The sequence below is a fragment of the Malus domestica genome, chromosome 10 (genome assembly GCF_042453785.1).
Source record: "Malus domestica chromosome 10, GDT2T_hap1".
NCBI classification, from domain to species: domain Eukaryota; kingdom Viridiplantae; phylum Streptophyta; class Magnoliopsida; order Rosales; family Rosaceae; genus Malus; species Malus domestica.
In genome coordinates, this window is record NC_091670.1 from 26,128,422 (window position 1) to 26,141,880 (window position 13,459).

Below are 13,459 nucleotides of genomic sequence, written 5' to 3' on the forward strand. Positions count from 1 at the left end.
ATACAATATAAAATTAATTGTCCTCAATATGCTGAGAACTGATCAGCTTGTCTACTACTGCATGTGCACCAGCAATCTGCACTCCCCAGGTTTGAAACGTTAAGTCTGCAAGTCCAACATGCTGATGGCAACTGCTTAATGTACTCAGAAATCTGACAAATGTACTACTGACTTGTCTTAAATCAAAAACTAAAATATTTAAAAATTATTATTTGCATTCTAAACTTTTTATTTTACATTCTAAATTTGGAAAAATGATCATCTTCAGATTTCTTCTTCTTAATCCAGTAAATTAGAAAATTCATGCTATTAAAATTTGATTCAACGGTTACAAAAAATGAGCCACTTTAAAAATTATAATAACTTTAACTGTTTGATCAAATTTCAATAACACGAATTCCCTGATTTGATAGATTAAAATGAAGGGATATGAAAATGATTGGAGGAGGATTGTCTGCCCTCCAAGTTCCCGTGCCCTCCCATGCCCTCCTGATTGTGTGGTCACGGTTAAACCACGTTAATATTTTATATTATTATTCATTTTTGTTTTATTATCTCTATAAAAAAATAATATAAAATATTAACGTGGCTTAACCGTGACCACACAAAACAGGAGGGCATGGAAGGGCACCGAAACTTGGAGGGCAGACAATCCTCCTCCAAAATGATTCCCTTCCCTAATTTTTTTAATTAAAAAAATTACACTTTTAAAGAAAGCAAAATAATTTTTTTAAAGCGCCAATACCTATTTCTAACATTTAACAAATCAAAACTATTATTAAATTTATTTACTTTCTTGCCACTTAGTATTACGATCGAGTGATATTTCTTTTTCATTAATAATCGAGAGATCTTAAATTCGATTCTTGCTAAAAGCTAATTTGAACCACATTATTAGTCGTCCATTGTTTGGTTTAACTCACTCATTCACTCCTTATACAATCTCCAATCATTAGGTTAAAACCTAAAATTTTTAACCCTGAAATAGTTTTTCTCTTCCAACCTTCTGGGTTAAATTTTTTGTCGGAGAGTATTAAAGAATAAATTTAGAATTATTTTTTAAAGTAACTTTAAAAAAAATTATGTAGACTATCCTAATTTAATTTTATGAACATTTTAACCGAAAAACATTTAAATTTCGAGAAATATTGAAAAATCTCTAAAGCGACACCATGAAACTCATAGAACACTACGAGGAATATGAAACACAATTTTTTTTTTTAAATTACTTCAGCCATTGGATTTAAATTTGGACTGTTTGATCTTTTTTTTTACTGTTAGATTTGAACATAATAGATCTTAACCATTAGATTCAATTAATTTATAAATATAAAACTAAAAAAAGTACACTTATATAGTGGGCTAGCTGTACTAATTCAAGGGGAAGTTTAGGTTAAATTTGCCTCAGAAATGCGTTTTGAGTTAAAACTCATATTTGATCCAAGGGTTAGAATAAGTTAAGATAAATTTAGTGTAGATAATATCATTAAAAAAAATTAATTTAGTTTGTGTTCAAAACTTTGGCTGGAGCGTTGGAGGAAGCACCAAAAGTTAATTAACGCACAGAGCACTATGTTCACTCTGGTGCGCGTGTGGGGTTAAAAAACAGGGTAAAGCCAAAGTGCCCAAACCAGCAAACCCTATTGGCATGAGGGTGAAGAATCCAATTGAAAATTCTTGTAAAAAGCGAGAGATTTTTTTAATATGATCAGCACACGAAGTGATATACCACATATCATTATATATAAATGATGAGATATGTGTATTAAAAATTTAATAATTTAAAAATTAAAATTTCTCATCACTTACATAAAAACACTAGTATACTATCCGTGTTTCCGTTACAATAAAAAATTTCTCTTAAAAAGAAAAACCCAATTGAAAATTCATTAAAGAAAGCAAGCAAGACCCAATTGAGAATTCTTATTAAAAGAAGAGATGTTTAACCAATAAATTGTTAGTTGAGAGTACAATGAGTAAGATTTAACGATGAATTTTTTTTTTGTAATCCGGTATACTGAATATTGAAGAAATTTCATAAAAAAGACATTTATTGATTTGATTTGCTCCTTGAAGTCTTTTCATCCTACTTTACTGTTAAAATTCGATTTGTCGAAATTTGTCGAAATTGCTAAAATCAAGCTATTTCACTCAACTTCTGTCAATTCTATCTCATATTAATTAAACAGATGGACAATATGGACATTTCATACTTTACTTATTGAGATGAGCCATTTTGATTGACGAATGAATTTTTTTTAAGACAAATTTAGTTTTAGAAAATAAATATAATTATAAATCAACAAATAAGCCATAAAAAAAACCCAAGTGAAAATTGAAAAGAAAGAAGGGTTGTTTTTCAGGCTTTGGAATATGCGTCATCTGGTGAGAGCAGAGGCAAACCGGGCAAAGCAAAAGACCTGAGAAAAGTAAAAGAAAGAGGGGCAGAGTTCGAAAAATAAAAACCAAAAGGGTAAAAGGCTCACTCAGCAGAGCATTCTCTCATCCCTTACTTCTTTGTCTCTCTGTCTGTTCACATGAAGCTTCGATTTCTATACTCTATTGGGTTTCATTTTTACCATTCTTTCCCCTCCTTTTCATTTTCTCCCTTCTCTTCTCGCAAATTACTTTTTTTTTTTTTTCTGATTATTAAAAAAATAACATAAAATATTAACGTGATTTAACTTTAATCGTCCACGTAAGATAAGAGAAAGAGGAGACTAGCAGAGGATGAAAAAAAATGACCCGAAGGCATTGACTTGGCTAATAACCTTTGAATTCCTATATACCCCTACTTTATTACCCCCCTCTCTCTCTCTCTCCAGCTTTCCTTTTAAATAGGTTATCAGAAACCCACGCTCACGTTCACCCAACGGCAAAGGAAGAGGAGAAAGAAAGAAATCACATTTAGCAACCCTTTGAGATTTTGAGGTCAAAATATCTCCTCTTCTGCTTCTTCAAAGCTCATAACTTTCACACTCAATGGATCAAGTAAACCTTGTCTTTAATACCCTTTTGGAGTTTAATCTTGAAGATGTTAAATTTCTTTTTTCTGATTTGATTGTGTGGGTTTTGTGTATAAACAGGATTTTAGGATGATGAGGAGTCAAGTTCCAGCGTTTGGGAGCTGGGATTGGAACCAAGACCTTCCATTTACTCAGTGTTTTGAGTCGGCAAGGCAGGCTGGGCTTCTGCGCTACACTACTTACTCTGATGAACACGATGAGGATCGTGATCTGTATGTTGCTGGTGATTTGTACGAGAATCATGTTGTCACACCTACCATGATTGTTGTTCCTCGCAGAAGGGTAACTTATAAACTCCATCCATTCTTTTTTTTATACAGCTTGTTTAATTTCCAAGTCCCAATTTTGCTTCAAATTCCGCATTGATCATTCATGACCAACTATAAAATCGTATTTTATCGAAAAAAAGTTAGGGAAATACAGACACACATAGAACCGGTCATAAACGTCGTAAAAATATAAACAAACATAGAATTGTAGGGACACTAAACAGATTATAAGCCGTTTACAAACCACAATTTAGCGCACTTTATTGACGTCTTACTGACTCTCGTGTTTTATTTTTGATTAACTTTTCTCTTAACATGTTTGCTGTGTGTATAATTTCCAAAACCAAAATAATTACATTGTTTCATGGATGGATGATGAATGATTGATTGTTTTTCTATTGGTGGCAAATTCTGCAGAACAAAATGCGGCAGTCGCATGTGAAAGAAGTAAAAGAGCAAAGTTGGATGGTGAGTGATGTGAAGGAGCCACCAAGCCCCGCACCAAGCCGCAGGCCTACACCAAAGCCAGTGGATGAAGACTTGTACAAAATCTCACCACACCTCTTTGCAAAATCCAAAAAGGTAAAAGGCAGTTCTCCAAAGTCTCTCCTTCTCCGTTTGATAAATTATTAGTAATTTGAGTTTTAACAATAAGGATAAAATAAAAGATAAAGTGAATAGTATTAAGATTGATTTTTTAGTATAAAATTGTGATTTTTTTGTTAAAGTGAACAATACCGAGAGTTTTTCGTTAAAGTTTCCTTATTATTATCATTATTGCATGTCTAAATAAATTTGCACCTACAAATACCTCTTCTTTTTAACCTCTTTGTTGACCTTAATGCATAAAGTTCTTATAATAATTTTGGTTTTCAATTTTTGTGAACCTTTTGGTTGCAGAAGAGAGGATTTGGGTTCTTTTCAAGCTGCTTGCTGCCAACTTGTATTGCTTGATGCAGTAAAGAGGAGAATTTGGGCTCGTTAAAAAACCAAAATTAAGACTGAAAGTGTTTTTTGAAAAAATATTTTTGAATCCAAAAGGATTTTAACTGTAGCTGTAAGAAGCATCAGTTATAGACTTCTTGTAAGAAATACTTTTAAGTGTTTTCTCAAGATTTGCTTGTATCTTACTAAGTATTGATTTCAAAAATATTTTTATCAAAACCGCATTCAGTCATTATAAAGATACTTCCAATCGAGCCCGTATCAGAGTTAGTAAATATTTGAGGAAATTAAAGAGCAAAGTGGTTTAGTGTTTTTATTTAGTGTTCCACTTTAATATTATGAACATATTCAGCTACTGAATGATTATTTGTCTTTCTAGGCACAGGATTTGGGGAGTTTGTAACTTTGTTTTTACAGAAACTTTATATATATTTATTTTGTTGTGGGATAATATTGTTGGAACTTGGAGTTTTAATTTTATAAGATATTGTAAAAGTAAAAGAAGGGCTTTCTTTTTGTGGGGTTTATTTTTTGTCAGTTAAGATATGTGGGGTTTAATATTTGAATATTCCAATATGTCGTGAAAAGAGGGGAATAGGGTTGTTTGGATGAAAAGATTTTACCAATGAAAAATGAGTAATGTTTGTTTTTATATTACATTTTTATACATCTTAAGTGATATCTGAGATGGATAGTCGCATCATTTGAAAAATTTACAAAACTTAAAGAAAAGAAGGAGAAAGATTTATCGTTTATCACGATTATCATTTAATTAATTAGTTTTTCTTAATCAAATAATGTGACTGTTTATATCAAATATCATCTAAAATATTATGAAAATATGATACAAAACATGTATGAATATCATTATGGCTTCACATGTGGGGGTATGGGGATATTTCCTTTTCATGATAAAAGGAAAAGGAAAAGAAAAGGGTGAGGCACACACACTGTATATAACACCCACTCAGAACAGTGATTGATACAAAAGGCACTCAACACACGTAAATTATAACTTCTAGTTTTGGGAAATCGAACAAATATTAAAATTATAATTTAATATGAACTAGTGTTTTTTTTTGTAAAAAGCATCAGTTAGATGTTAGGTGGTTGCAATAAGCATTTTAAGTGTTAAGGAGATTAGATAGGCATCATGATCTCTTACTCATTATGGTTGCTTTAGAGCAACTCTACCCTTGGAGCTATCCCCCGGCAATCTATTATTGAATCCACCCTATTGAACAGTAACTGCCTTTAATGAATAATAACTACCATTAATGAACAGTAATTACCTTTTGCATCTTCACCCTTGGAACCCTCCCCCTGGCAATAGGTAATAAAATAATAGTTTTTTTTTGTTTGTTTAAATAATATAAAATTAAAAAAAACAGGGAAATGGGGCTATAGGGCCTCGGGCTGACACAAAAAACAATAAAAAAATGTCTTGGCCCTCGGGCTGCAGGCCTGTCAACTATCCACCCCCCTTGTGCCCGGGCTCCCACTCTCACTCGGGCCCTCCATGGCTGGAGAAGAATCAATAGGCCCTCGGGCCCCTTCCTGCAGCCCGTTCCCCGTCCAAAAACGAAGGCTGGAGTTGCTCTTATAATTCTCCACTTTCTCTCTTTCTTTCTAAAGTAGGATGCATGTGGGGGTTAGGGAACTAAAGGGGATTAAGGAGTTCAAATTCTAAAAGCATCCATCCCTTGTACTCAAATATGTGACTTCAAAATACAGAAAAAAATTGGGAACTTTAACGAAAAGCACCCAATACTGTTCACTTTAACGAAAAACCACATTTTTACACTAAAAAGTCAATCCTGGTACTATTCACTTTACCTTTTATTTTGTCCTTATCATTAAAACTCAAAGTTTTCAAACCCTTTTCATTAGTTTTCCTAAAAAAATTAGGTAACATATGTAAAGGTTTGTTTGTAAGTGTTTTTAAAATAGCTAGAAGTATTTTTTGTGAAAATATTTTTGTAATCAATTTTTAGTAAAAATACAAGTAAATCTTGAAGAAGTACATAATTGGTATTTATTGCAAAAAGTACTTCAAATATTTTTAAAACCTAAAAATATTTTTCTTTTAAAAACACTTTTAATCATTTTACAAGCCCTTCTAAACAAATTCCAATATATTCACCAGTCACTCAACATAATACAGGTTTCGTTTCCCTATCATCAAAAAGCAAAATTTTTGTTCGGTTACGTTTGGCCACCCTTTAACTATTTAGAAAATCTTACTTGGTTAAACCTGTAGTAAACTAATCACTTGGTATAAATTTAGCACTCCATTTGTGGAAAAACTAATCATTCTTTGGCAACCCCTTTATTTCGACCTTCTCCTTCTATTTTTTTGGATTGGGATCCTCTCCTAAGCCAATGGAGAGGATTCTCCTGACCAAACATTGTAGGTCATTGGATTTTCATCAAACAACTATAATTATTATAACTTTAAAGGGATCTTCCTATTTGTAGTTGTTGAATAAAAATTCAACGGCCCACAATGCTTAGTTAGGAGGATCCTCTCCATTGGCTCAAAAGAGGATCCAATTCCGATAGTTTTTACTCCTTTTTAATCTTGTATTGTTACTTGATATCCAAAATATCGGAATTGGATCCTCTCCTGAGCCCAAGGAGATGATCCTCTTGACCAAGGATCTTGGACTGTTGGATTTTTATCCAATAGCTACAAATAAGGGGTCTCTTTAAAATTATAATAATTATAATCGTTGGATGAAAATCCAATAATTCAAGATCCTTGGTCAAGAGAATCTTCTCCTTGGGCTCAGGAGAGGATCTAATCCCAAAATATCTACTTTTAGGTTACTCTTAATCATTTTTTTTCCATAAAAAAACTAGGCCTAATCGGATAAATGGTCCCCGTAGTCATAAGGTATTCGGATGATAGCCCCTGTGGTAAAAAAATTCGGATTAAAACCCCTGTGGTCTAAGTCTGTTAGGATTTATGCCATTCTGTTAAATAATGTTGACGTGGCTGCCACATCTATGCCACGTGGCTGCCAAATGTCTGCCACGTGGCAAAAATAATAATTTTTTTTTAAAACCTGAATTTTTACAAAAAAAACAAAAAAAACCCAGAAGCTCCCCCCGCCCCCCACCCTCCGCCCGTTCCCCCCCCCCCCCGCCGGACTTCTTCTTCTTCTTTTTCCCGCCGGAGCCCTCTCCCCGCGCGACCCTCCTCCCTCTCCTTCTTCCTTCTTCTTCTTCTTCCCGCCGGTCTCCCCGCGCGACTCCTCCCTCTCCCTCTTTCTTCTTCTTCTTCTTCCCGCCGGAGACCAGCTCCCCCCTTCGTCGGAGCCTTCTCCCCGCGCGACCCTCCTCCCTCTCCCTTTTCCTTCCAGCTCCCCCCCTCGTCGGAGCCCTCTCCCCGCGCGACCCTCCTCCCTCTCCCTTTTCCTTCTTCTTCTTGCAGATCTGGGTTTTTTTTTAAAAAAATTAAAAATTATTATTTTTGCCACGTGGCATACATTTGGTATCCACGTGGCATATATGTGGCAGCCACGTCAGCATTATTTAATAGAAGGGCATAAATCCTAACAGATTTAGACCACAGGGGTTTAAATCCGAATTTTTTTACCACATGAGCTATCATCCGAATACCTTATGACCATGGGGACCATTTATCCGATTAGGCCAAAAAACTAACTAAATTAAAAACTGTTTAGTCATGGAGCGGTTATTTGGAGGCTGCATTTATACATTTCATGACGTGGAAAAACTATCAAAAATTGTAAAAGTTCATAAATAAATGCTTAAGGGTTCATCTCAAGACTAATATTTACAGCTCCATGTGTCTAGCAGGTAGCGATCTATTAGTTTTATAGAGGATCGACTTAGATTAAAAGTAGCGAACTTTAATGAAAATCTTCTGGTATTGTTCATTTTAACTAAAAATCATATTTTACACTAAAAAGTTAATTATGATACTATTCACTTTACCTTTTATTTTGTTCTTATTGTTAAAACTCAAAGTTTTCAAACCATTTTCATTAGTTTTCCTTTAAAAGTATGGCTGTCTTCTTTAATCTTACTATTTATCATCCATTTTTTTCTTTAAAATATCTTCAATATGATGAATAGTCTTATCCAAATCAATTCTTTCTATCAAACGTGTGATATCAATCTTGTTAACTACCTTTTATTTACAGTAACCTAGCTATGAAGTTTAAGTTTTAAGCATATGTGTGTCTGTGTGTAGTGTGTGTAAACGGATTTGTGACATCACTTTTTTACACAATTTTTGATACACGTTTTTGTAGAGTCTACTCCGTAATATATATACTCATTACCTTTATTATAACATGTCAATTAATTAAATATTGAGTAATGCTAGAGACACCAAATTTGTAGACTAAATTAGCAAACCAAATGAGGTGCCACCAATAAAAAATGAGCACGTTTATCAACGATTAAGTAATAATCTAATTATCAACTTCCATGTTATTTCGTTTACAAAATTTAGTTTACAAATTGAGTCTTTCTAGCATTACGTAACATTGTAAGACCCTAAAATATTTCTCCACCTCAAACCATATAGACCATTATGCATCAAACTAATGAAGTGGAACAACTATGACTGCTAAACTAACTCTCACTAAAACGTTAATTAAAGCAAGTAATTGTAGCTATGTAGTTTTTTTTTTTGTCAACTAAAGGCAGGGACCTTTATTAATTGAGAAAATTAGAACCCCCTACAACTTTTTTATATCTTTTAAACTAAACATTTGTGTCTTTTTAAAATTTGATTAAAGTGTTTTGACCAATAGACACCTCACAATTTTCTGTTAAATTAAATTACATATCATTATTGTATTTTCTTAAAATAAAATGTTAATTATTAATTCTAAATTTATCCTCTTAAGTTTTTAATGCGTTTTCCCCTTATTTAATGGAGTATTAGTTATTAACTCTATTATCCCTTTTTCCAATTATAATTTTTCGATCAAAATATTTTTTTTGTTCTTCAAACATTAATATTATTTATTTTTGTCAAATGGTTGGCTATCAACAAAGCACTATGTAATTTTTCCCCTTTTTTTTTGTCAAACTATTTTTCTTTGTTTTTTATTTTTTATTTTTACTTATATTTGTTGACAAACTATTATTAGGTACAACATATTATGTGTATACTGCCGTTAGGTATGTTTTAATTTGTAAAAAACATTGATTGGTACGTTTATTTGCAGTTTTGGTACGTTTGATTTGGTACATATTGTTGATATTGATACATTACTTTTGATTTTGGTACCTTTATATGTTGTTAGTCCTATTTTCTCTTAATGTATTGATATAAAAAATTATATTGGTACATTTGATTTCGTGAGATTTAAAAATATTTTCAACCATTTTGGGAATAAAATATTAAATCGTAGATAATCATTGCTAAATTGTAGGAAGTATTGTGAAAATAAATTGTATTTAACTAGGGTTTTTTTGTTTACAATTATCTCCAAAGGGAGAGAAGGTAATCAAAATGCTAGATTATAGGAAGTTTGGTTCAATACTGTGCACTTTTTTGGCGTGAGATTAAGAAATATGGAGTAGTGGCAGGTCATGTAATTTTGGTATAAAAAATGATTAATTCTAATATATGTGGCAACAAAATGATGAGAAGAAAGTTTAATCAAATCTCTAAAAGGCATAGATGCTTAGTCTATAAAATTCAAAAATAAGGCACTTATATCAAATCTTCCCTGATTAATTACACATCAAAAATTTACAAACCAAAAAGAACCAGCCCAAAAAACATAGAAAAAGCCCAACCAAAGTTTGAGCCCAAACCAGAAAAAACCAAGAACAACCTAGATCTCTGCTGCAGCCATTTCCACACCAGAAAATCCCGTCCAGCAGCTTGCTTCCATGCTTTTGACGAAGCATCCCCACTCCGGTCGCCTCCATCAGCTGAGAACAGCTCTTCAATTGCAACCACAAGCTGGAAAAAGCAGCCATGAAGCCTGTGGAGATCCACATGCAACCCTGCCAAAGGAAGAGAGAGAAGGTGGTGGTGTAGATAACACTCAAACCAGTGAGAACACAAAAATTTGATACACCGACTCCATAAATCGTGACGAATCGAGATGAACAGTGGCTACATATGAAATTGGAAATGACCCAGAAAAAGGGATGCCAAAGAACTGTGGAGAACTGACTAGAAAGGGATTGGTAGGAAAGGGAAAACGCAGCAGAAAATCACAAAGGAAAAACATAACGAACAAAGAACAAACTGCCACCGACCCCAGCCAGAGCTAGGATCGGCGACAACGAAAAATGACTAAATTGCAAACACTCACACGAGACGGTAAGAAAGGCTCTCAAGCAGAGAGATAGGAAAGGAAAGTTTCCCCTTGCTGTTTGGGTCGAGAGAAAGTGACCCTCTCCTTACTTTGTTACATTGTAGCTATGTAGTTACGTACATTAATTTTTCAGTGTCGTCTGAATTGTTTGAATACCATTCGATATTGTCTTCTTAAATTTTTGAAAAGTAAAATTTGAGCTAAGACATAGTGAAATTGCTGACACTCTTCACGCAGCCAAACTCGGAGAGGATAAGAGCCGAGACCCGGAGAGAGCACTGATTATACTAGAGTTGTTATAGGACCATGCCAGTACTGATGTCACTCTGATCATTCACTATATGCCAAGTACGAGTCTTTGTAACGCAAACAAGTGTTACGTCTCTGTGCATTGCATGCATGAACGTGTTGCTTCTTCATTGGCCTGATTTCATCACTCACTCTCTCAATCTCTCTCTCTCTCTCTCTCTAGAAAAGCAATCCAAATCATCTAAATACAATCCAGACATCCCTTCTTTATGAGAAGTCCAAGCCATAGCCATATTATTTCAAAGTTTGTGTGCCCACATTCAACAAATCTATTACTTTTGAGCCTTTTTCTTAAGATCTGTCCTTGAATTATTCTTTCTTGGGGTTTCAAGAACAATCTTGATCTTTCGACATCCAGTTCTATTGATGCAATAACAATGCCGGCTGATGAGAATAAGGAGCCCAAACCCATCCGGTATGTTATTATTATTTTTGTGTATTTTTTTTGTTCTGTAATATATTTTGATGGGAATTCTCATCTATCTCAATTCAACTGCTATATCTTGTGTCACTTTTTCGAAGTTGCAACTTTGTAAAATTGGAAGCCATAAATAAATTTTCAAATTGGGTGTTATTACCCAATTTTTAAGGATTCCCTTAGCTACTATATTAACTTCTGGCCTTCTGGACTTTCTGAATTCGAAGAAATATAAGGTGCTGGGGTGTTTTCAGTCTGACTGATTGTTATGGGTTTAGGCAAAAACTTTTAAGAATTTAGAAACTGGTATATATAAAGCTTGAATCAGGTTATAGCACTAATTTGGTAAAACAAGAACTTTTAGATGGTTCATGATTTCATCAGAGATTGGATTATTTCCTCTTTAGGATCCCAATTGTAATTTTCAATTAACCTGTTTTGCTAATGCAGTTTGTCTATTGATCAAGCCCTTTCAACCACTTGCATTGCTTTGTTTCTATCTTTTTAGTTAATTTGTTCGACAATGTTTGTATCCCAAGCATCCTTAATTTGAGAATGCATGCATCAACTTGGGACACATTTTTTTTCCGATGAAAAAGCTTCATATTCGGGTTTCTTTGCTTCTATATGTTGCTTAATACTACAGAGCTGTGCAACAGTCTAACAGTAACGTATATGCTTCTTGTCCTTGTAATGGATACTCCCAATCCCCCCTATGTGTATGGTTTACTATTACCAGGCTTGATAAAGTGAAGGGTACTCTACCTCGTCGAGAAGATGAATTAGCCAAGGCTATACAAAAGAACATTGGAAGGAAGAATACGACCGAAAGCAAACCAACTAAAAATGCCAGTAGTTCCAAGAATACTTGCATATGCGCTCCAACAAAACACGAGGGCTCGTTTAGGTGCCACCTCCATCGAACAAGCTTGGTAGCACAAAATACAAACAAGTCAAACTTGAATGCCAAGAATGGTCATCATGATGTGGTTGAAAAACACGCAAGGCTATCAAGATTCGGCAGGGCTGCCTCTGCAAGAAATTGCCATGGAAACCTTTCTTTTGTTGGAGCATAAGCATGGCAGCTGGATCAAGCATTCAAGGTTGCTGCAATGTGAAAGAAGAAGAAGCTCAAAAATGTCTAAGTGTTGTCCTTAGCTAAGTTTATATGTGTAATAAACGGTCAAGATTATATCATTCAATGGTGTATAACTTGACACGTGTCCAGTTTGTTATATGTTAAGTGAATCCATGTGAGTTGCACATAATCATAGTCGCTTTAGTGGATTGGCAACGGCTATTTAGCTGGTTTGTAGCCGAGTTTCATGGATCGAATCCAATGTAGATTCGAGGAGCAACGTACTCCTTCTTCCCCAAAAGTTCATCTCTGATATTCAATCTTTGAATACATTTCAATTACTTGTTGAATTGATTACAAATACATAGAGAAATTTAGCTCAAAAGTAGCTCAAACACTAACATGGTCTTAGAGCCGCGTTGGATTTGAATCTGGGAGTGAATCTGTAAGTGTTCATCTGGGCTTTCAACAAAGAACTCAGAAGCATAAAAATGGCTGGATCTAGCATCAATCTTCGTGCGCCAGTATTCATGGGAGTCAATTATGAATTCTGGTGTATCATAATGAAAACAATATTCAAGTCTCACAATTTGTGGAGCTTTGTTGAAGATGGCTTCACATTATTGAAGGAATGGAAGGAGACGGATGAGAAGCAAATTCTTATTGATCAAGATCTCATCTCCAGAGATGCAAGGGCGTTGGGATTGATACAAGGAGTTGTGAGTGATGAGATCTTTCCCAGAATCGCAAATCAAGAGACTGCAAAGGATGCTTGGGATGTTCTTAAGCAAGAATTCAAGGGTGATGCTCAGGTCATGGCTGTGAAATTATAAGGTATTCGCCATGATTTTGAATATGCTAGGATGAGAAATAATGAATCTTTGTCTGATTATCTAGCTAGATTATCTAGTCTTGTGAATAAGATGAAGATGTTTGGTGAAACCTTGCCAAACAAGAGACTAGTTGAGAAAATGTTAATTAATCTAACTCCTGCATATGATAATATTGTTTTTGTCATTGAAGGAACTAAGAAATTGGATGCGATTGATCCAAATGAGGTTGTTGCAACTCTGAAAGGATTTGAGCAGAGGTTGAAA

The 13,459-nt window shown here is 34.2% G+C and overlaps 1 protein-coding gene across 2 annotated transcripts; it reads left to right on the forward strand.

The window, feature by feature from the left end:
• The first annotated feature begins 2,484 nt into the window (after nucleotides 1-2,484).
• LOC114827665 (uncharacterized) lies at nucleotides 2,485-4,691 on the forward strand. 2 transcript variants are annotated; one of them, XM_029109872.2, is made up of 4 exons: nucleotides 2,485-2,991; nucleotides 3,087-3,308; nucleotides 3,713-3,877; nucleotides 4,196-4,691. In XM_029109872.2, the coding sequence occupies exons 1-4, from the start codon at nucleotides 2,983-2,985 to the stop codon at nucleotides 4,247-4,249; spliced, it is 450 nt and encodes a 149-aa protein (XP_028965705.2). In that variant the 5' UTR covers nucleotides 2,485-2,982; the 3' UTR covers nucleotides 4,250-4,691. The 2 variants fall into 2 exon arrangements, with proteins under 2 accessions (XP_028965705.2, XP_028965706.2); XM_029109873.2 differs by having other exon boundaries at nucleotides 2,795-2,991; nucleotides 4,199-4,691.
• The last annotated feature ends 8,768 nt before the right edge of the window (nucleotides 4,692-13,459 follow it).